This window comes from Dreissena polymorpha, chromosome 1 (genome assembly GCF_020536995.1).
Source record: "Dreissena polymorpha isolate Duluth1 chromosome 1, UMN_Dpol_1.0, whole genome shotgun sequence".
Lineage (NCBI taxonomy): Eukaryota > Metazoa > Mollusca > Bivalvia > Myida > Dreissenidae > Dreissena > Dreissena polymorpha.
The window spans coordinates 139,497,077-139,522,913 of NC_068355.1; the positions used below are offsets into that span (position 1 = coordinate 139,497,077).

Sequence of the window (25,837 nt, forward strand, 5' to 3'; positions counted from 1 at the left end):
TTGATGTGCAGATGCAAATTTCAGAATTGTTAAAGGAGGCTTTTCATGCACCTTGGTGATATGATTAATTAAAGCAAAACCCTCAACAATGCAAACATAAGCCAAATGGCTTTATAAACTTGCATTTTGTTTGCCTGTTCAATGCTAAAAAATGTATTTCTCAACTTAAATGATGTTTACTTCTCCCAATTTCCAAGTCAGTTTGACATCAAATTTCAAGTCTGCAGGCCTTATAATCTATTTTTATTCCATGATAGTTAGATTTAAAAAATTTATGGATTAAAGAATGCCTGATTTTACCTTCTGAATGGCAGATTTTACATTCCTGTTCAGTTACAGGAACAGTGCACCGAATTGGTGGAAAAATGTACCATGTGCCTTCTAATTTCAACATCATATGGTACCTTTTTGCACCAAGGGGGTGAGTAGATTGACACTTGATTGACAGTTCAGAATATTTTCCTGAATTTGTCAGAGATATTTCTGGGCTTTTTTGGAATAAAATTGAATCTGTTTGTCATTGATAAAGATCAGAGAGAAAATAATAACATTTTGCAGGGAATAATTGGATAAATACGTTTAAAAATGGATATATAATTGGCTCAATAAAAATAGATATTTACCTTATGGCCATTTGTGTGTTTAGTAGTAACGTCTGTTGTCTGAATCTGGGAAAGTATTTAATGAAATGAAATTGATTATCAAGAAAGTTTTATTGTGGACCATTTTATTAATCCATTTACAAAAATAACAAACAGATGCAAATAATAAAGAGAACTTTGCCACCAAACGAGTACTTTATAACATTCTCTTACACATCACCCTTAACCCTTTCACTGCTCAAAAGCAAAGTCAAAATGGCATCAGATCAGAACAGCCTGCAATTAACTTAGGTTAAGATTTTACCTGTTTGATTCTCATCAGTATCTGAGGTTTGAAAAAAAGCCTTTAAAACTTGTTTTTAGTAAGAAAGGTTTTTATTATACCCCCACAAATGAAGTTTAGGGGGATATATAGGAGTGAACTTGTCTGTCGGTCGGTCTGTTGGTCCATATTAAGTGTCCGCTCTCTAATTCAAGTTGTTTTCATCCAATCTTCAACAAACTTGGTTAGAAGTTGTAACTAGATGATGTCTAGGTCAAGTTTGATTATGGGTCATGCCGGGTCAAAAACTAGGTCATTGGGTCTTTAGTGGGTTTAAAACATTCAGCATGTTGTCAGCTCTCTAATTTAAGTAGTTTTCATTTGATCTTCACCAAACTTGGTCAGAAGTTTTATCTAGATGATATTAAGGCCAAGTTCCAACATGGTCAAAAACTAGGTCACGGGTCTCTTCGTGCGTTTTTAACATTGAGCTAGTGTCCGCTCTCTAATTGAAGTAGTTTACTTCCGATCTTCACCAAACTTGGTTAGAAGTTTTTTATAGATGATCTCTAGGCCATATTTGAACATGGGCCATGCCTGGCCAAAAACTAAGTCACGGTTCACTTGATGCGTTTTACACATTCAGTATGGTGTCCGCTCTCTATTTCAAGTACTTATCATCCGCTCTTCACCAAACTTGGTCAGAAGTTTTATCGAGATGATCTCTAGGCCATGTTCGAACATGGGCTATGCCGGGTCAAAAACTAGGTCACGGGGTCACTTAGTGCGTTTTACACATTCAGCATGGTGTTCCCTATTTTAAGTACTTTTCATTAGCTCTTTAGGTGGGTTATTCGTCATGTCTGTGACAAAGCTCTAGTTTCAATTTTATTTTCTATGTGACTACACAAGCATCAAAATTCTTATATAAGCAGTAAAAGGTTAATCTGATATCTTTCAATCATTTTACAATCATTATATTGACGGGTGAATATCATTGCATAAAGTTTTATTGAAATTATTCGCACATTGTGGCTGCTTTATTGGGAATTTTATTGGTTTACCACAATAGACACTGCAAAGGTATATACCCACAAAACTCTCAATCAAAGTTATATTGTGTGAAGCATATCACATAGTAATGTCACATAATTGATGTATGGATTTATTCAGGACATAGGTAAATTATGACAGTGATAAGTGTCTTAAATAACAGTTGTCTGATGTTCGTGGAAACATAGAAATTATTCTTAGTCCTTGACCCTGGTCCCCTGCTGTCAACAGGGGGCTAAATGGTGTGTTAACCCTTTACCACAGAAATGCACTTAGACGCAATTGATGTCCTTTGGAAAATCAAATTAAATTTAAGTCCTTTCTATAAATATTTTCGTTTGAAAGGCTTCATTTCCATCCCTTAGGTACTGATGAGCAGCAAACAGCGTTAAACCTGAACAGACTGCGAGTTAGCCTGCGAGGCTGTTCTGGTTTTATGATGTTTGCACATAGCCATTTTTACTTTGCTTCTGAGTGGGAAAGGGTTAACTTTGTCACATGTTTGCAACAGTTTCTCTTTTCATTGAAATTGTTCATTGAAATGTGGTGTGTTCGTAGGTAAGTTTTGTCTATAAATCACTTTGTTCTTTTCATAGACAGTTGAACTTATATCAGGAGTTATTCACAAGACCAGAAGGCTCCCTTTAGCCTTTGAACACTTTAAGCCATGTAATCCACTTTATCCAGCCTTTCCCAAGACCTGATTACCACCCCCCTTCCCCCCCACACAAATAAATATTTTTATACATTATACATTATAATACAAAAACGCCATGATTCTCAAAATCTCTGAAATCATAAAAGCACTTGTCTTGAAGCCCATGTGATGGATAGTAAGAGATTGAATATCTCTCAGACAAGTAGCAAACTACGCCCCCCCCCCCTTTTTCCCACCTCCTACTCTGGCTTCCTCTTCCACACTTTCCATGACTGATCAATCACCCAGTCCGGGAAGATAGTTTTATCAGGACACTTTAATACATTTGCTCAGTAATCAATTTTCCACCAGGAGTTGCCAATTAATTATTATCTGCATCCGTGCCCCCCCCCCCCCCCCTCCCTCTTGGATGGGACCTTCATATTAAATGAAAATTCAGATATTTGCATTGTTTAATGATTTCATGGCAGTTTCTGAGATATTGCATTCTGTTTTATGGGGAAATTCTTCAGAGCAGGTTTAAGAAGCCCAAAGTTTATATAAATATGTAATGAACTCTAACCAATAAAATATTATAACTAGTTTGTTATTAGCACGCAATTAGCTTTGCATTTACAGAACTACCCACCTAAGTTTCATTGGATTTGTTGGGTATGCCTTGATAATAAATGTTATGTATGGTTCATTTTAACTTGATTTTAACTTATCATTTGAGTAACCAAACAATTTGTTCAGTGCCGACACAATTGCTGCTGTATGAATTTGTTTTGTTCTAAGAAAAACAGATTCCTTGAATATTTTTAACACAGTATATTATATATTTTAGTTCTAGCAAAAAATATTTAGTAGGCAAATTTCTGCCAACTTCTCCAATTTGACAGTTCTGATTTTTTTTATTGTGATTGATATTTTGCTTTCCATATAGTACCTTGATAAATGCATTTATCACTTTGTCAGAATATTTTTTTGAAAAAAAAGGAACAATAATTATTTAAAAAACAACACCAGAGATATGTTTTGAGAGGTATAGAATCAAGGTCTATAGGTTATTTACCTGAAAGTTGTGATTGAATCCAGCCTGAAGTGTATTTAATTGGATTGCAAAAAGGTGTGGGAGGATTTAGCTCAAACTGTTGTAACTGTATCATAATTTTATTACCGATACCTTGGTTTCCTGGACATGGCCTCTTCTCAGGGGTTTTCTGTTGTTGTTGTTGGCGGATACTGGCTGTTTGTGGTGTAATGGTCAGTCAAACAGGTGTTTTGTATCACGTAGGTATTTTGTATTGAATCAGGAAAGGTGTCCATTAATTATCTATCCTGCGATCTGAGAAATATTTTCTTTTCTTTAATAATAAACCATGGCTTTTACAAGCTTATAAATAATTGTGAATGTATGTTTAAAAACAAAATATGTTTTGGAAATCAGGGAACTCTGTCTACAACATGTGCAGTCAGTAAACCTTAATTTGACCTTTGAAACCCAAGACAAGTGGGTACAATCTAGGATACTTTTCTTGTTTGAAATCTTTCCCAATGCTGACATAAATCTGACAGAAAGCTGCTCCAATACTGAGTCCTTGAACCATGGTGAAGTTTAGAAGTGCAGGTAATTCTGTTTGAATTGCAGCATGGGTCAATGCCTTTATCTCAATGTTTGAAATTTGCTATGGAAAACTTGAACTGCAGAGTGTTTATATTTATGGAAATAGCTACGGGAATAAGGTGAACAATAAATAAATTTTCTGAACAGAAAGGCGGTTCTGAGAAATTCCTGGGTAGCTATTAAGCTATGAGTTGATGTTTCAAATGAGGGAACAGTGGTCTGAATTATGGGGCTCATAAAAATTCTGGAAAAATTGCAGCCTTCAGTAAGGTATGAATCTGCAGCAGTTTTAGTACAGGCTCATTAGAGTTGTGGCATTCCAGCCATAGTATAGCAAGGCATCACTTAGCTGCTGTTGGGTCTCATTTGAGCCTCTTTTGGGAAAACTTGGCTTTATGCATGTGTGCAAATTGTCATCCCACATTAGGCTGTGCAGTGTGCACTGGCTATTCAGGGACAACCCTTTCTGCTTAAACTGGATTTTCATTTAGAGGAGAGTTCCTTGAAATGAAAAATAACATTTAAGCGGAAAGTGTTGTCTGTGATTAGCCTAACTGCACATGCATTAAGCCCAGTTTTTCCAGTACGAGGCTGATTAAAACGTTTCATTGTTTAACATATCTATCATACATCAGGATTCAAAACAAAGAAAGATAGATCTGTTGAAAACAATTCCAATTTTATGATTTTTTTACATTACCTTTATTTTTTAGGGATTTTCCTGTGAAGATGTCTCTTTGACTGAATCAAAAGCTGGTGTTCAACTTATACTGCCAGCATTTCATCATTTTTTGGGGGAGAAAAGGCTCCTCACAAATGTTTTACAATTATTCATCATTTTTGTGAAATACACTGGGTTCTCAGAGTGGTTTGTAAAGGTGAAAACATCTGCTGACATTAATAAATAGTACATCCAAGATTTCTAGATAACACTAATTGACATAATGACAGAAGATCATCCTGTCAGACCTACCCATGCTCTAGCTGTCAATCACCCCCCCCCCCCCCTCCCCACCCCCAAATGAGCAGCAGTTTGTGTATTAGGCAATTTGTGTCAGTGACAGGTTACACCACACTAATATTGTGTATTATCCAATTAGCCTCTATGACAGGTTACACCACACTGACCACTGCTATCTGGTCAGCAATTAATAAACATTCCTCTTGTAGATAATGACCAGTCTGGTAGCAGGTGCTTCCTCAGACATTGGATTAATTAATCATGGATTGGTTATCTGTTTACAGGAATTAAGGGCTTAATTTGATGTAGGGTTAATCCAGTGGCATTACAAGTAATACAAATAGCAATTATTGATGGAGATTTCTTTCTTAAGATGTTAATAGCCTAAAGTTCTGATATATATTTTTTGTTTCAAAATAATTGTCTTATGGAAATTCAAGATATATGGCTCTTCAGATTCAGGATAAATGTAACACTGTTACATTTTATTGATAACATAACATATTACATACATTTTTGACATTAACTTCCAATGTTGAGTTGACTTAACCATACTATCCATTTGAGCGTAGACCTGGTCTCATTGTCTATGTAGTTAGCTGTAGAGATACAGAACTATACATTGTTATAGTTAGTCTGTCTTGGTTGTTATAGTTCAGCCTGTCTTGTTCATTTTCTGTGAGGACTCTTGCAGACAATTACAAATTGTTCTTCACACTTACTGCCTGTTAATTGTTCTGCACAGAAGTATGCAACATTAGAAGAATGGGTGTCAGAGAAAATAAGCAGCCCGATAACTCACTGCTGTTCTTTGTTCTCTCTGGGGTGAAAGAATGAATTGTTTTCACATGTCTGTTTTTGATCTACTGGCTTTGTAGAAAGTGGGGGTATCATGTAGATTCCAGCAAATGTACAGCCACTAAAAAAATAAAACATTTTAATGCTCGTCAATTGTCGCCTATAGTGATTTCATAATGGATAAATAAATAACTTTAAACACAAATTAAAACAATTAAAAAGAAACAAAAACAAGTATAGGAAAAAATGAAACTAAAACGAAGATAGTAATAATAAAAACTGGCAAGGAATACCCATAATTTTTACACTTTCCTATATTTGGTGAATTGTAAGAGTGGATATTTCTCTATATTTTGAAAACACATCAGTGGTGAAGTATCAAAAACTGCTATGTACAAAGCATAGCAATATTACAAAAAAAAGGTAACAGAAGTAACCGAACAAAGTGTAGTAGTCAGGGATTCCATGGATGCAGTTATGGTTTGCTGTCAGTGGGCCAACTGCAATAGGCTCTTTGCTTAATTAATTCCCTACTTGAGGCAACTGATTGGGTCATGTTTCCAGACCCCATATGTCTGGTAGTCTGTTACCAGACATCCAGGGTGGAAGGCCTCTGTGATATCAGTCTTGGACAAAGTGGCAACACCTTAGTATGTTGTTTAAAGGCTTTTGTTGTCAGGTTTATTGGATCCATCCTGTTTATGTGCATGGGGTCCTCTTGCTTCGTATGAGCTGTGTTCTATGAAAACTTGTCTTATTGCATGTGCGTTAAGTCAGGAACGACACTCCAGTTTAGGCGAAAAGTGTTGTCCCTGATTAGCCTGTGAAGAGTCTAATGTGAAGAGACTGCACAGGCTAATCTGGGACAACACTTTATGCACATGCATTAAACCCTCGTTTCACAGAGCAAGGCTCATGCTAATTTGACTGCTGTAGATGTGAGTACGTATTGACAGTTACAGATGGGTATCTTCTAACACTTACCTGGTACTGGGTCAACTGATAACAACTGATAATGTCACAGGCTGACCAGTCCATTCAGACTCAATACTGACCACTGACTGACCATAAGGCTCAAGCTGACCACACTGATATTGGTCTCTAAATGACCAGCCCACAGATAGCAGTGGTAGATAAAGGCTATGAGATTACTCTGACCTCTGGCTTCCAAGTTATATCCCTCTGATAACATGGGTTATCCATTGGATTACAAATTACCATGGCATGTATCTGTTTTGTAAATAACTATTAGGGCTGTGTCAACATTGATAAGTCTTCATACTGAAAGCCTAGGTAGCACATACCATCTAGCTTGTCATGTTTACCCAATGTATTTGCAAGTGATAATAGGGGGTTTAATGTATGTGCGTAAAGTGTCATCCCATATTAGCCTGTGCAGTTTGCACAGGCTAATCAGGGGAACAATACTTTCTGCTCAAACTGGATTTTTGCTATAAAGAGATTTTGTTGACAAGTATCACAAATGCGAGAAGTGTCATTCCTGATTAGCTTTTGCGGACTGCACAGGCTTATCCGGGACAACACTACGTACATACATTAAACCGCCTTTTCACATAGCGAGGCTCAGATATTTCCATGAAATCAATGATTCACTGATCACAATCTATCACAAGCAAGCTGGCATATGGCATTTCCTTATGATTTATGTAGAGGATCAATAAACAAGGCACTAACCCCTAATGACCTGTGCAAGATCCTTGACAGATCAGATGTCAGGGAATGGTGTTTTATGATGATATCTGGACTGGCTGAGCATTAGTGACCATAGATAAGATGGGGGCGGAATGAATGACAGCAAATAGGAATAGACTTATGTTTCCTAAGCTAAGACATGCTGCTTTGTATACATATGGGTCTTGCTGTGGGAAAAACCGGGCTTAATGCATGCTTGTAAAGTATTGTCACATATTAGCCTGTGCAGTTCACACAGGCTTATCAGGGACAACCCTCTCCACTTACACTAAATTTTGCTGAGAAGAGACCTTCTCTAACTGAAAAATACAACAAAAGTGAAGTCCTCAGTTACCTAAATGTTCTCACACTCAGGCTGTACAAACTCTGCCAGGAGAGTTTTCAAGAACTTGAGTATTTCTCTCTGCATTATGTAAAACGTAATGAACGGTCTGTCTTACTTTGGAATGAAACTGAACAAAAATAATGTGTTCATTAAGAAATCAGATTTCAATAGTTTATGGTCTTGTGCTCATCCGTCCTGAATTGAGATCATCTAATGCTTTTTCTACTGACGAATGGCTGTCAGAGACCCTACCAGGGAATGAGGCCATTAATTTTGTAGATAAACATCTCCTGAAATATATGGAATCCAGTGAAACTGGTAGAGAGAGATCACTGCAGGGTTGGACATCTATGAGCCACACTTGAAAACCTGCATTAATGCATGGGCGTAAAGTGTGTCCCAAATTAGCCTGTGCAGTCCTAACAGGCTAATAAGGGACACTTTCCGCTTTTTTGGAGAAAAAAAATATTAATGGAGGTCTCTGCTACATGAAAAACCAGTTAAGGCAGAAGGTGTTGCCCTTTGTGTCTGCAGACTGCACAGGCTAATCTAAGACGACAGTTATGAACATGCGTTAAAAAACCCCATTTTTCCAAGAGTGAGGCTGAAATCGTTCCTTTTACAGATAAATATCTCCTGATATATATGGAATTCAGTGGAAATGATAGGGAAACCTGGGCTATGGAGATTGACTTGGAATTCAATGGTAGTAGAGTGTAACAGCAGAGATAGTGTCAAAGTGATGTGGAAAGGTTTGCTATAGTGGTAGGGGTGTTATTATGACATCAAAGTGGAAAAATGGGTTTGTAAATAGTTTTACTAATGTGGTTGTGATGTCCTCAAGAAGTAATGACAGAAAATGAAAATGAAATGAGCCGTGCTTTGTGAAAAGGGGGTTGAATACAAGTGCTTATCAAGGATTACACTTTCCGGTTTTATTATGTTTTTTGTTTATACATAGTCTCTTTTTAGCAAATTCCAGTTTAGGAGTAAAGTATTGTCCATGATTTGCCTGTGTGGACTGCAGTCCGAACAGGCTAATCGGGGACGACACTTTCTGCCTAAACTTGATTTTTGCTAAGAAGAGACTTTCTTTAAACAAAAACTATCCTAAAAGCCAGGGTTTTTTTTCCACTTTTTGGGAAGATAGCCCATGGCTTTGGAATTGGGAATTTTATCGGCATTTTCATGAAATTGGGAAAATAAATTCATTAGCCTTTTTTTCCACACGAAAAGTCCACTGATTAGGGAAATACTAAATTTGATAAAACCCTTTATAATCATTCAAATTAAAAGAACAAAATCATATAATACTTTGTTAGATGTAATTGAATTAAAATTGAGATAAAATACACATTAGACATCTTTAAAAAAAAAAAAAAAAAAAAATTTTTTTTTTTTTTTTTTTTTTTGGAAATTGGGAATTTTTTGCCACATTTTGGGAAAAAAGTATACTTTTTGGGATTGGGAACATAGCCGAATTTCGGCTATAAAATCGGGCCAAAAAAAACCCTGTAAAAGCAGAAAGTGTCATCCCTAATTAGCCTGTGCAAACTGCACAGGCTAATCTGGGACTGCACTTTAAGCACATGCATTAAACCCCCTTTTAACAGGGCAGGGCTCTTATTATGAAATAGAAGGCAAGGTTGAGGTGGTTGGAGATTCTGCTACTGGTCATCAAGATAGGTTCCTAAGCAAACGTTTTGTTTGGATTAAAGTGGATGTTTGTACTCCAAGTAAACAGATCTGGAATCAACACATCACCCCTCAGGGCTGTACATGTAAACACAGACTGTCCATACATCACAGGTATAAACAACAGCTTACATCTACCCAGTTAATGTAATCTTACACCCCTTCTGAGGTATGGCCCCAAATTACTGGTTTATGTACCTGCATAGGCAGCCAGGTGTTGGCAGTCACCTTTCCCAGACACCAGTGCATATCTTGAGGTCATAAAGATGCCCAAACATGTTGGGGGGGGGGGGTTTATTGGTAATTGAGAACCTGACCAGCCACTGTGGCTTGTCAGTCATAAGTGTCCTTGTACATGTAGTATTTTCAGAAGTAGCCTTGCTCTGGTAAAACAGGGCTTAATGTATTTGCTTAAAGTGGTGTCCCAGATAAGCCTGTAAAGTCTGCTGAAGTCTGCAAAGTCTTAGCCTGTGTGGACTGTATAGGCTAATCTGGAACGACTCTTTCGGCACATGCATTAAGACCCGTTTTCTCAAAGCAATGCTCATATACTGGAAGTTAATTAAAAAGTTTTTCATTTATTTATTTTGTAATCATAAAGATATATTATGGAAGTTGTTTTTATGTGCCCCACTATAGTAGTGGGGGACATATTGTTTTTGCCCTGTCTGTTGGTCTGTTGGTCTGTCTGTTGGTCTGTTGGTCTGTCTGTTGGTCTGTCTGTTGGTCTGTCTGTTTGCGCCAACTTTAACATTTTGCAATAACTTTTGCTATATTGAAGATAGCAACTTCATATTTGGCATGCATGTGTATCTTATGAAGCTGCACATTTTGAGTGGTGAAAGGTCAAGGTCAAGGTCATCCTTCAAGGTCAGATGTCAAATATATATATGGCCAAAATCGCTCATTTTATGATTACTTTTGCAATATTGAAGATAGCAATTTGATATTTGGCATGCATGTGTATCTCATGGAGCTGCACATTTTGAGTGGTGAAAGGTGAAGGTCAAGGTCATCCTTCAAGGTCAGAGGTCAAATATATGTGGCCCAAATCGCTTATTTTATGAATACTTTTTCAATATTGAAGATAGCAACTTGATATTTGGCATGCACATGCATCTCATTGAGCTGCACATTTTGAGTGGTGAAATGTCAAGGTCAAGATCATCCTTCAAGGTCAGAGGTCAAATATATGTGGCCCAAATCGCTTATTTTATGAATACTTTTGCAATATTGAATATAGCAACTTGATATTTGGCATGCATGTGTATCTCATGGAGCTGCACATTTTGAGTGGTGAAAGGTCAAGGTCATCCTTCACAAGTTCAAGGTCATCCTTCAAAGTCAAACGTCATATAGGGGGGCATTGTGTTTCACAAACGCATCTTGTTATTTATTTATTCAGTGTTTGTGGAGAATTTATAAACATTACTTTGTATATGTTACAGGCATGTATTTATCACAAAAAACATCTTTAAAGATGTTTCCAAATTTAAATTTACATTCTCCCAAAAGTTTAGTGACATGACTGTTTTCATCAATTTATGATTAGGCAGCCTAAAATTCAATATTTTCTTAATAGCAGATACATTTGTGACATGGCAATTTAAACAATAGGGCCTTGTATTGCCCTTGATAATTTCTTAAAGGTCAGTTTGCATTCCCATTGAAAAGTACAGAAAGCTCCTTAATTTAAAATGTCTACCCACTGATAACATTGTGACATTTGATATTAATCTATTTAAACCCCAGATAAGTCCGCAATGTTTGTTGTGCATGATAAATGGCCAATGGATAAAGATAACAACATTGCTGTGGTATACATTTTGGTGGTCATTTTGTATACAAGGGAAGCTACTCTAAAATCACTGCTCATTGGTCAAGCCAAATTGAGATCCTAAATCCTGTGGTGTTATAATAAGATATTTGTGCAAAAAGGTACCATGTAACATTGAAATTAATAGGCACATGGGGTAATTTATTCCTATTCCCTTGTTCTTTCATTTTGTACGTATCTGATAGTATGACCGCATAATATTGACTTATAAATGTCTGTGGCAGTTAATTTTAATAATAAATATGCATCCCTAGAATGATAGGGTGAAATTAACTGCCATGTCATTCCATAAAGCTGTCATGACACAATTGTTAGGCATTTATAGATTGGTCGTAATTAACTTTTAATGGACAAAATGAACATAGAGTAGTCCAAAAATAATCTCATTCTTGCATCCTGTTACTACCCCCAAGATTTAACCATTAATTCATTTTAATAAATAAATCGAATTTTGTAAATGTTTTTTGTAAATAGCCAAATGACAAATTTATGGTACATGGCACCATCAACAATTTATAAGATTTATAACTGGATATTATGGAAAAAAAAACAGTTTGTTAAAATTGGCAGCAAAGTTTAAATCTTTCAGTGCTGGAACCGAATTTTGAAGGCCTTTGCAAACAGTTTGGATCCAGATGAGACGCCACAAAACGTGGCGTCTCAGTTGGATCCAAACTGTTTGCTAATCTGATAGTATTCATTGAAAAAAATCGAAGAAAATGCTAATTTTAGAAATTCAGCAGACGACATTTTAGCAGACGACAAATTTCCCAGCATGCAAAGGGTTAACTCAGCAGACCTTTCCAGCAGCGTGAGACCAAGTTGCACTTGAAGGCATGCATTTTTAGGCATGTTTTATGGGTCCACACTCGAGAAATGAGAGCAGCTGGAAATGGGTCGTAATGACAGGAAATCATTACAGTAATTACCCTCTTCACTAGTCTTTTATCACAACTTATTGGCTATAATATCTATGTTGTGCATAAAGATCCATGGCATGTTGCTTGCTTTGTTGAAAGTGAATGGAAACTAAGATATAATGTGCATAGGTGATAATTTAATAATTCCTCATGGTATATTTTAAACTGGTAAAGGGCTTAAACAAGTGAGCCATGCCCTGGGAAACAATGCATACTTGCCTTAAGTTTCCTCCAAGATTATCTGGTGAGAACAACGACACTTTCCATTTTTAATGGAATTTTTCTTTTAAAAAGATATATTTTCTTCAAGAAAATCTGTTGTAGGCAGAAACTGTCCCTTTCAAGCCTGAGCAGGTTGTAACAGGCTAAATCAGGGGTGATACACGGGGCACTCCCTTTCAAGCCTGAGCAGGTTGTAACGGGCTAAATCAGGGGTGATACACGGGGCACATGCATTAAGCTCTGCTTTCCCAGAGGACTGTTCAAATAGTTAACGGGAATTGTATGGGAAAACCAAGAATTTAAACAGATTTATTGGAAGAGATTTTCAATGTATAATTTCATTGGATTATTTTTTGTTGACGCGGTGTTATTTGTTCTAAAAAAGAAGCATTGGTAAAGGGCTTAAACAAGTGAGCCATGCCCTGGGAAACAATGCATACTTGCCTTAAGTTTCCTCCAAGATTATCTGGTGAGAACAACGACACTTTCCATTTTTAATGGAATTTTTCTTTTAAAAAGATATATTTTCTTCAAGAAAATCTGTTGTAGGCAGAAACTGTCCCTTTCAAGCCTGAGCAGGTTGTAACAGGCTAAATCAGGGGTGATACACGGGGCACTCCCTTTCAAGCCTGAGCAGGTTGTAACGGGCTAAATCAGGGGTGATACACGGGGCACATGCATTAAGCTCTGCTTTCCCAGAGGACTGTTCAAATAGTTAACGGGAATTGTATGGGAAAACCAAGAATTTAAACAGATTTATTGGAAGAGATTTTCAATGTATAATTTCATTGGATTATTTTTTGTTGACGCGGTGTTATTTGTTCTAAAAAAGAAGCATTTCTCATGCTTTTTGTCATTTTTTATGTCCAAATTTCTGTCTGGCCATGTAGCAGAATTTGCTTTTCAGAGTAATATATATTCACAGGGGGAACATAAGTTGTGGCGTAATGGTCTTGTTAGTTCACCAGAACCATTTGGAAAGATTACAGATCTTGCGAAATACATCCAGGCCAAGTTTGAGTTTTCTTTTGCTGCAGCAAAGGACCTGTTTAGAGACTAATCTGTATAAAGCTTTGTGTCATTAAGAAAAATGTAATCCAATTTGTTTGGATCCAGTCCAATCAAGCACATCCCGTCTCTATTCGCCTTTCAGAATCATGGGAAATTTATTGACGATTGCGTTTAATAAATAGAAATGTACTTGGTAGGGGATGAATGCAAAAATGGTAATCTAATTTTCCTGTTAGTCTGTATGTATGTACTGAATGGATTTCACTGCAGTTAATTGGATTTATGGATTTTTTGGATGAATACAATTTCAGCAGAGGAAAACCCATATCAATGCTTTTAGTGTTGATGGCGATAATATTTTAACAGATTAAGGCAACTGTATGCGATGTAATTTCCTCCCATTTATAGATTAAAAGTGTTCAATGTAACATATTTCTTTGGCAGCGATAAACCTTATAGGATCTTCAAAAAAATATTCCTGTTGTCACTCACTTTATCCCTTTCCCACTCAGAAGCAAAAATTAAAATGGCTATGTGCAACTCGCACTCTGTTCAGGTTTTATGCTTTTTGATGCTTATCAGTATCTTAGGGTTAAAATGAAGCCACAAAAACTTGAATCTAGTAAGGTCTTTAATTAAATTTAACTTTCTCTGGGACTACAAATGGGTCAAAATACTATTCTGAATGGTAAAGGGTTCAAAAAGCATTCCTGTTTTCACCAATTATACACAGCTCTTCCTCTCTAGACAGATGATCAGCGAAATTGTAATTAATGCACCTCATTTAACGTTGACTTGTGAAAATCCCTAAATAGCTGTCTTTGGGGAGTGTGAAACTGTGGGGCGAAAAATTCTGCCAATGTGGAACTAGTCGGCAAATATCAGTATGGTGCTAAGTTACATGAAATATGGATGAGCAGTCATCATTAGTTTAGTGCCAGCTGTAATGCAAGTGTTCCATCATTTATTTAGCTTCATGGTTAATAACTAGATGGGATTTGCACTGGGAATGCTGGTCATAATTATCAGGGCACAGTTATGAATTTCATTAGTTGGGGCGACACTTCATTGACTCTTTCCCTCTCAGAAGGAATGTCAAAATGGCTATGTAAAAACAGCATAAAACCAGAAGTTCCTGCGAGTAACATTCTCAGTCTGTTCAGGTTTTATGCTGTTTGCTGTTCATCAGAATCGAAGAGTTGGAAATGAAGCCTTTAAACTTGAATCTAGTAAGAAAGGTCTTTAACCCTTTCCCACTCAGAAGCAATTTAAAAATGGCTATGTGCAAACGGCATGAAACCAGAACAGCCTGCGTGTGACTCACAGTCTGTTCAGGTTATATGCCATTTGCTTCTCATCATTATCTAAGAGTTGGCAATGAAGCTTTAAAACTTAAATCTATAAAGAAAGGTCTTTAAGCCTGGTTTTCCCAGAGCCAGACTCGTATGGTTGTAATGAACTTCAGAGGTTTATTGTGTTGACCATATGACTGTAAGAAGCGTTCAAGTTGAATAAAGGTTTTGGGACTGTCATCCTTGTAAGTTGTTTATGTCAGTAGCTTTTATTTTGTAATGTTTCAGCACACCATAGTTCTTTTTTTATGTCAAAGAAAATCTTTAAACAGTGACAGGAATTATGTTATTCTTGACAGAACTTATGTTCCTGTAAATTTAATTGCAAAGTTAAATTTGGCATTGAAGACATGTCAATTGACAAGAAAACAATTTTCAAGAAAAGTTTAATGTGCAATTTATGGTGACAGCATTGCCTGAGAGAATATTTCAATGTTAATGGCAGAACTGTGGATAATAAAATCTTCATTTTAAGAACATTTTTGGTTGTATTTTCTAATAGCATAGGAGCTCAACCATCAGTTAAATGCAGCCAGAAATGACCCATGTTTACATTAAAAGAAATGACCCATGTTTCCATTGATTTTAAATCTTCTGTTTATTATCTGTAGATAAATAACATAATAATGCCCCCCTTCGAAGAAGAGGGCGTATATTGTTTTGCACATGTTGGTCTGTCGGTCCGTCCGTCCACCAGATGGTTTCCAGATGATAACTCAAGAACGCTTAGGCCTAGGATCATGAAACTTCGTAGGTACATTGATCATGACTGTCAGATGACCCCTATTGATTTTCAGGTCACTAGGTCAGAGGTCAAGGTCACAGTGACTCGAAATAGTAAAATGGTTTCCGGATGATTACTCGAGAATGCTTAGGCCTAGGATCATGAAACTTCATAGGTACATTGATCATGACTGGCAGATGACCCCTATTGATTTTCAGGTCACTAGGTCAAAGGTCAAGGTCACAGTGACTCGAAATAGTAAAATGATTTCCGGATGATAACTCAAGCATGCTTAGGCCTAGGATCATGAAACTTCATAGGTACATTGATCATGACTGGCAGATGACCCCTATTGATTTTTAGGTCACTAGGTCAAAGGTCAAGGTCACAGTGACTCGAAACAGTAAAATGGTTTCCGGATGATAACTCAAGAATGCTTACGCCTAGGATCACGAAACTTCATAGGAACATTGATCATGACTGACAGATGACCCATAGTGATTTTCAGGTCACTAGGTGAAAGGTCAAGGTCACAGTGACTCGAAATAGTAAAATGGTTTCCAGATGATAACTCAAGAATACTTACGCCTAGGATCATGAAACTTTATAGGTACATTGATTATGACTGTCAGATGACCCCTATTGATTTTCAGGTCATTAGGTCAAAGGTCAAGGTCACAGTGACTCGAAATAGTAAAATGGTTTCCGGATGAAAACTCAAGAATGCTTAGGCCTAGGATCATGAAACTTCATAGGTACATTGATCATGACTGACAGATGACCCATATTGATTTTCAGGTCACTAGGTCAAAGGTCAAGGTCACATTGACTCGAATTAGTTAAATGATTTCCGGATGATAACTCAAGAATGCTTACACCTAGGATCATGAAACTTCATAGGTACATTGAGCATGACTGGCAGATTACCCCTATTGATTTTTAGGTCACTAGGTCAAAGGTCAAGGTCACAGTGACTGGAAACAGTAAAATGGTTTCCGGATGATAACTCAAGAATGCTTACGCCTAGGATCATGAAACTTCATAGGAACATTGATCATGATTGGCAGATGACCCCTATTGATTTTCAGGTCACTAGGTCAAAGGTCAAGGTCACATTGACTCGAAACAGTAAAATGGTTTCCGGATGATAACTCAAGAATGCTTATGCCTAAAATTATGAAAATTCATAGGTACATTGATCATGACTGGCAGATGAACCCTATTGATTTTCAGGTCACTAGGTCAAAGGTCAAGGTCACAGTGACTCGAAACAGTAAAATGGTTTATGGATGATAACTCAAGAATGCTTACGCCTAGGATCATGAAACTTCATAGGCACATTGATCATTACTGGCAGACAACCCCTATTGATTTTCAGGTCACTAGGTCAAAGGTCAAGGTCACAGTGACTCGAAATAGTAAAATGGTTTCCAGATGATAACTCAAGAATGCTTACACCTAGGATCATGAAACTTCATAAGTACATTGATCATGACTGGCAGATGACCCCTATTCATGTTCAGGTCACTAGGTCAAAGGTCAAGGTCACAGTGACAAAAAACATATTCACACAATGGCTGCCACTACAACTGACAGCCCATATGGGGGGGCATGCATGTTTTACAAACAGCCCTTGTTCATATCTTGTAAAGTACATTTGTTGTGTGTGAGTTTATTACTATTTCTATTTCAATCTCAAATTGCTAATTTGCTTACAATGAATTTCTGCCATTAGTTATTTTATAAAATATTTTAAGTAATACATTGTTAAGCATGAACCAATATGGAACCTAAAGCATTAATACAAAAGAATATTTATGATTATAGAAAGTCAACCAGAGTACCATTCAGAGGAGTCATATTCATACATTTTAACATGTTCATTAAGCAGTAGAACAATTGTAAATAAAATGTGACAAGTTATGTAATTCATTGGGGCCCATTACTGAAATAATTATGATCTGGTTGGATACATTATGTATCGATTTCATTTGAAAGGCGTCCATCCGTAAATGTTAAAAAATATGCCAAGTGCAAATTTGCCATTAATTGTTAATGACTGAAGATAAAATGCGCGTTATTTGCCAGTCATTCCTGATGACCCTTATTGCAATCTTGACGTCCGTATAAAATATGCATGAGCATACCTCATTGTGCATAGTTTTGTTTTCTAGTTACAGTTCAGTGGTTAATGAACACTAAATGCTAATGGGAACTAATACGCTGCCACATATTCCATGTTCAGGAAATGTTACTTTTTCATAAATGTTTGAAATGATTTCTTTAATGTTTCAGGGTGTGTGGGAGGGGAGATTTTTGCTTTCATCACTTTACCTGTATTGTGTGATGAAGACAGCTGAACTCCTAATGTGGGTGCTACATTTAGAAATGTTATTGTCAGAGACTTTGACATAGAAATTTATCATTTTCAGGGAAGCTCATTATGCTTGTTGACGCTAAAATGGTTAAATATATTTTTGTTGTATTTTTAAATTGATATTGCAGTAAGTATCCCCATAGATAATAAAAACAACAGCAAAACAATAGCTATAAAGCCATCACTAAAATTGTGTTGTAATTGTTTCCTAGATAATAAAAAAAACCTAAGTACATTTAAATTAAAAATGCATCTAGCATTACAAATATTAAAGTATGTGTTTATTTTAAAAATTATGTAAAAAATAAAGAACAACCTCTGGGAGTAGTTGATATAATGTGTATGCTATTTTTAGCTTTGATATGATCTTTAGCGACATCTGTAAATTGGATTTTTTCCCCAAACGTCTCATTGTGAAGCTATTTCAGTTGAAATATAAAACTTATTGTTCTATCGCTTGAGATCGATGAACTGAAATATATGCCATTCTGATAGAGATAGTTTGTAGAGGATAGTAATATAAGCGATCTGTTTCAAATGTAGATAGAATTGTTGTTTGTTCCAATTAAAAATCTATTTTTGTCCGGTATCGAGGTCATTCATTTATTCATAGCTGACCACGAGTGTGACCACTGAAGGGTTAATATACCCAAACAAATAGCATTTTATAGAACAGATAGTTTAATTGCTACTTATGCATTTACAGGTCATTGTCAAAATAACAATAAAGCAATTATAAATACACATGGGTCAAAATAACAAAAAAAATTGATGCATGTTTGCAAATGTAAGATTTTTGTGCGAATGTAATATGTAAGAGAAAGCTCTTTATTATGCCCCCCTTCGAAGAAGAGGGGGTATATTGCTTTGCTCATGTTGGTCGGTCGGTCGGTCGGTCGGTCGGTAGGTCGGTCGGTCGGTCGGTCCGTCCACCAGGTGGTTGTCGTATGATAACTCAAGAACGCATACGCCTAGGATCATGAAACTTCATAGGTAGATTGATCATGACTCGCAGATGACCCCTATTGATTTTGAGGTCACTAGGTCAAAGGTCAAGGTCAAGGTGACCCGAAATAGTAAAATGGTTTTCGGATGATAACTCAAGAACGCATACGCTTAGGATCATGAAACTTCATGGGTAGATTGATCATGACTTGCAGATGACCCCTATTGATTTTGAGGTCACTAGGTCAAAGGTCAAGGTCACGGTGACCCGAAATAGTAAAATGGTTTCCGGATGATAACTCAAGAACGCATACGCCTAGGATCATGAAACTTCATGGGTAGATTGATCATGACTCGCAGATGACCCCTATTAATTTTGAGGTCACTAGGTCAAAGGTCAAGGTCACGGTGACCCGAAATAGTAAAATGGTTTCCGGATGATAACTCAAGAACGCATACACCTAGGATCATGAAACTTCAAGGGTAGATTGATCATGACTCGCAGATGACCCCTATCAATTTTGAGGTCACTAGTTTTGTTAACAAAGTTAAGTGAATGTTCAAAATCTGTAATTGATGAGACAAAATTATGCAGTTTCATATTTCCATAGTTTCATAGTATGTCGGATGGTCTTAATTGTTGTTTCTTGTAATGTTAATACTGCGTTTCATTAATACCGTGTTTCTAATTGTGTTTCAAAGTTAGAATCGTTCTCTGTCCTTTAAGCTGGGCAAATTTTGCATACCGTCAGAATAAAGTCGTATAAAAGCAAGTTAATTTTCCAGTCATATTTAACAAATCAACGAGTTGCAGAATTTCCTGTCATGTTATGGTGCCTTTATGACTTATAAGCTTGTCATTTCTTCATTACACAAATACCATTATTATTTGATCACATTTTTTCTTGTCCAGTATGTCACTATGACAGCCATCAAGGCAAACAAAAGACTCAGCAATAACTCTTTGATATTTCAACTGTATATAAAGTGGACGTTTTTATGTATGTTAAAGACAGCCGAAGAAAAATGATTATGTTTACATCAAATGTCTCAACTTTACATCGGTGTTGTATACAAGTTCTCATCTCCGAGTGATTTATGGCGCATAAGCTGTTTTTTATCTGATTTATAATTTTGATCTCTGAATGTGAATTCCACAGCCTTTTATTCAATGATCAATTTATAATATTTATATTATTGAATTCTGTCGCACCCTTCTCGCTTCCATGGGTAATTAGATTTATCACTTCCAAAAATAAATACACAGACGCTATTATCCGTGTATAAACTTTTTATCTACGTGAAAGTGTACTTAAATTTTTAACGTTTAAAATCACCACTTGATGTCTAAAACCCTTTTAACGTTGTCATTAGGCTTAAGACATGTTTATGGAATCCAGTTATGCCTTATTTGTGAAATACTATTGCTTCTTGAAGTTTTGAATAAACAACTTGAAAATGCAAGCTTTCACTGATACAAGTTCAGGTGTTCCAAACTAATTGGGGATATGAAATGGTCTTGTTTATGGTTTATTTTATCATTTAAACAGGTTGTCATGCGGTTGCTCTCGGTGACCAAACATTGTTGTACTGCTAAGCAAAAGAATGCCATTAGATGTTGTTTTTATGACAGAAATTACTGAAATTCACTGAAACTAAGGGATTGAATTACATTTATATTCTAGAAATCTAAAGGATGTAATCTTTAATTCTTTAACAGGAATTTATGCCTGGGGGCATAATGAACATTGATGCTAAAACCAGTCTGGTTAATGCAAAATCTCATAATCCCAGACTGCTTCTCAGACCTTGTTCATTGTACACTGTTGGATTTGTTGAAGCTATATTGTTCTTTAACATTCCATAGTCGGCGCACAATATATTTTTTATTTCACAAGAATGTATTTAAACAGTTTCCATCAGATCGACTGCAATCTATGTTATTTGTTTTATTATTATTTATGTCTGTGGAAATTGTGTTTGCATTTTCAACCATTGACATGATGATTGTCATAAAAATAGTTCAGGTTGTTCCCAAGAAAGATATTGATGCCTTAAGATAATGTCAGGGTGTTAATTACGATATATATATATATATATATATATATATATGTAAAGTGTAGCGTACATCATTTCTAGAAGCTGTTAAACACATTAGCGAACATGAAATGTCAGGACATGTTATTGTTAGGGTTAAAGTCCTTGATGTTTTTGGTATCTTGTCATTTTTTACCAGCACTGCAGTGGTATCACATAATTTTAAATAGATTGCATTATGATGAATCAGAATCAACACGAACTGAAGTGCATTGCATTATTATGGCAACTCGTACACTGTCATTAGGCTTGTGAATTAATTTAAACACGCTTCTGGATCCAAACAAGCTTAAAGATCCCCAGCCTTGCCCTGGGGAATAGAAAACATAGCAATTAGATTACAAGGAGAAATACTGGCATCTGGAGCAAGGAAAACAATCTTAGGACCTAAGTGAATTGAAAACAAACTTATGGTGTGAGAGAATTGTTTGTTTGGAAAAGTATGTCACATGGGGCTTTTGCTTAGTGATATAGAGCTCTGTTGAGTGTTAGGATAAAACGTGTTTGGTTTGGAAGACGGGCCTTTTTACTGACAACTGTATCTGTGTGGAACAGTCTGTGTTCCAGTTATTTAAATAATGGCCATATGTGGCAAAAAGATCATTAAATATTGGAACAAGATGAAAGCACAAGTGAACTGCATAAATGACAGAAATGAATAAATATACATATCTTAGTGGTAAAGGGTAAAAAAAAAAAAGACTGCTTGATGGTTCCCATTGATCAGAATTAGCATTTTTTTGTGATCAAGTGAATATCACCTTTATTTAACTGCATTTTAGAGGACCTGGTTGTTACAATGGTCACCTGGCAGAACACGTGGGTTGGTGCTTAAAACGTTTAAAGCCACACACCTTATTTAAGTATAAATAAGAAACACATTTTATCTGAGCCAATTATAATATATCTGGTTGTTACAAGGTAGAAATCCGTCTTTTTTGTGCTTTAAAACTTTAAAATAATCGTGTTTGTCGAAATGGACGTATACGTCTAGAAATCCTACTTTCAGTTTTAAAAGTAGTACCGTTTGAAAAATAATAAATTACTTGCTAACTAGGCTATAGATTTAATGACAATTTTGCACACTTTCAAATTGCATCTATATGTATTGATTAACATGTATTTCATTTTCAAGGTGTGTGGCTTTAACCCTTTCCCCATCAGAAGCAAAGTGAAAATGGCTTTTGCAACCAGCATAAAACCAGACCAGCCTGTGAGTAACTCACAGTCTGTACAGGTTTTATGCTGTTAGCTACTCATCATTATCTAAGGGTTGGAAATGAAGTATTTCAAACTTTAATATATTAAAAAAGGACTTAAATTTAATTTGATTTACTAAAGGACTTCAAATGCATCAAAATGCATTTATATTAGGGGTAAAGGGTTAAACACTTTAAGTCAAGGTCACAAGGCAAACATTGATTGACATTTGGACTTGTTTTGCGCGATTCCTGTATGTTTCTTGTGTGACTCAATGAGGGCTGGTTACAGGTTGCCGAATTTTTACTAATTTAGTGCACAAAAGTTTACATGGTTAGTGCGTCTTAAAGGAGCCATTGTTTCGAACAAGCCAGACAGGCAGTGTCGGGTGGAATGATTGTAAATTCTAACCTGTTGAATTATTGTCAAATTGTAAAGATTGTATGATTGAAGTCTTTTAGTCAAGTCAAAAACAAAGTTTGAAAATCAGAAAACGGAGTAAGGGTAATCAAGTACATTTGTGTAACATGTTTTTCTGCCTATGTAATGTTTTGAGTTTGATGCAATTAGACTATGTTATGGCAGTTAATATTGTTCATAATTCTTACACATGTACACATGTATGGATATCTACTCGGCTCAACTGAATTTGTATTATGCCTGAAACAATATTGGAATTCTTTTTAAAGGGCCCTGAAATTGAAAAAAATCTAAAAGATGGCGTGTATCATGTGGGTGTTCATTTCCCCCAGGACATTATTGATCAGTTGTGTTATTTAGAAATAACAAGCAAATATTAAAACTGCTCAGTTGTTGCAGTTGTCATTACAATGTTTCAGAAACTAATTTCCTGTTTCATTAAAATATTTCACCTTTAATAACTGATGGCCATCAAAGAATATAGCAGTTTTTTTCAAAGCCTAGCAATCATTGCTTAGAAAGTGACAAAGTAGTGATGCAATATTTGGATCGGCTTTCTATTCTCCATATTGGATGTCAGGTCTCCTGTATTCATAAGGGAATCTAAATGGGATGTTGTAATTAATCAATTCATATTAAGCTTCAGCCCTTTTGATGCATATGTAAATTGAAGCACTGGTGTTTTTCCCCCCTGAAACGTTAATATTATTCCTCTTTGTTTGAAATTTATTTAATTACCAAATAATTTATACATATTAAAAATATATTGTTTGAATGAATATGAACTGCAATTTTATCAAGATGACTTGTTTTCTGTCATCTATTAGCACAGAAGAATAGAGTGTCATGTTGAACGAGAATGAAACTTAAACTTGCACGCAGGAAATGTTTGTTAGGCTGAGTTCGTTCAAGCTTCTTATATAGTATTATCTGTTGTATGTTAATGTGTCTCAGAGGTCTTAAAACCATGTAGCAGAGGAAAACTATGTTGGTAACACTGTAAATCTTAGTTTTCTTCAGATGAAAACTTCATCCCTCCATTGATAGGCCTTGATTGTCAATCAAATTTTACCAGCTTTTGCGAAGTCCACACATTATGTAGCTTTTTATTTATGTTATGTAAAAAATATTTCAGTATGGAAGTTATAAGCTCACCTTTATCTTGAGGGATGTGGTATTAGAGTAACACAATGTTCAATAATACAATGTCTGTACTTTTATTGTTCTTTTATTGAAATGTTCAAGAAGTAAGGAAAATCGTTTTTACTTTTATATCTTAATTTCTCACATATTCTTCAAATTCTTTATAATTGGCATAAAATAAATATATGTTATAAAGAAAGGTATTATCTAGAAAATGATAGATCATTGTGTTAGTGAGAATATCAGTGACAGTTGATAAATTGTGACTTAATAAACCATTTATAAAGTCTCAGTTGAATCAAATGTAACCCTTCTCCGAAAATTGATGTTAGGAATGGTGAAGTTTTTGGTTGTTAAAAATACATTTATCTTGTCAGTGTTATTAATTTGCTTCACTTAATGGTTCTGATTACTTTATTGGAAACTATTTTGTTTGAAATTTTCACTTTACCAGATTTGATAAGCAATTGAGAATGCACAATTATTGAATGTTCAAGTGTGCACCTGATGTGCATTAACTATGCACCAGGATAATATAAGGTATTGATTAACATTCTGTATCAGCTACAATATGATACAAATTGATATGCATTACAATCACAGTGTAATAAATCTGTATCAATTCTCTTGTAAATTGGTAGGCATTTCTGTAAAATATTCATGTTAAAAATTAAATATTTGAACAATAATGAGTATGGGTGATTTATCAAGATTGTTGACTCAACTTTCATACTAGTTATCTTCTTTGTGAAGGATGGCTTGGATAAATATTAAAACCTAGCATTACTAGCATTAATTGGCATGTGATCTAAAACTGTCAGTACATAATTTTAAGATGCACAGTAGCAACTATTGTTCAGAAGTAGAAGACAAGCATGCATTGTTATTATTGTTCAGTAAAAAAATGACATGCCACTTAATTCAGACCCTTTTGACTTTAAAATGGAGACTAGAAAATTGATAAATAAAAAATCATTGCGATATTGTACACATGAAACCGCCAAAAAAAGTGCTAACATATTAATTCTCTACTTTGTTAAGATTACATCAGGTTAAACACTTTGACAGAGTGCTTATGCCTTTGTCAGATGTAGTGTTTAATAGACTTCAATCACTGACACCGGTTGACAGACTTACACACGAACAGATATGATACCATCAAAAGACCCGACAAACTTCAATTGTCACCCAGTCTTACAAACGATGACTGTAAGATATATTTGTCAGGACCTGTTCAAGTCTGCGCTTTTAAACAAGAAACAGTCGCACAATCGGCTTCAATCATATCTGAACCTTTATTTTGTTATTTGTCATCGATCCTCTGTTATAATGTGAGTCCGAAACAATGGGACGGCGGCCATATTTGCAGTGATGTAACTTAAGACAGCGTCCTTGTTGAATGGATCGTTTTATAGATGTTGGAATGTTCTGTCTGTCATTGAGTTGGAGTGGATTTTGTTTTGTCTAATTAATTGCCGCTGTTTAGTTATGATCAGACGATATTTGGCTAAATTGATGGCAGTACATTCTGATACACGTTTTATGTGGTGTAGGAAGAGTAGACAAAACATTTCAACAAATATTATTCATGCAATATGGCTAGGGGATGTCACAGTTGAAGCATTTATAGAACTGCTGATTTTATTATTTCGTCAACTTGTAGTAATACTTTTAGTATTTCACTTGTATGCCATTGATATGTATTTATATGTATTCATTTCATAATTGTTAATGTTTTCTGTGTATTTTAGATTGAAGATGCCATGCTGATGTTTGACAAAACCACAAACCGACACAGAGGTAAGCATGTCTTAACTCAGCAACTCTCATAACCACAGAATTAGTGGTGTGTGTCCCATATCCCAGACTTCTTGTGGGGATCTTCTTTTGTTCCCAGAATCAACATGAGCTAAAAA

The 25,837-nt window shown here is 35.7% G+C and overlaps 1 protein-coding gene across 5 annotated transcripts in view; it reads left to right on the top strand.

Annotated features, from left to right (window-relative positions):
* The window catches only part of LOC127852247 (RNA-binding protein Musashi homolog 2-like), a 108,554-nt gene that overhangs the window by 35,064 nt on the left and 47,653 nt on the right, over positions 1-25,837 (top strand). For all 5 annotated transcript variants that reach the window (XM_052386147.1, XM_052386152.1, XM_052386164.1 and 2 more), the window contains exon 7: positions 25,673-25,721. In XM_052386147.1, the coding sequence (XP_052242107.1) occupies positions 25,673-25,721 (49 nt within the window). The remainder of the gene's footprint in view (positions 1-25,672; positions 25,722-25,837) is intronic.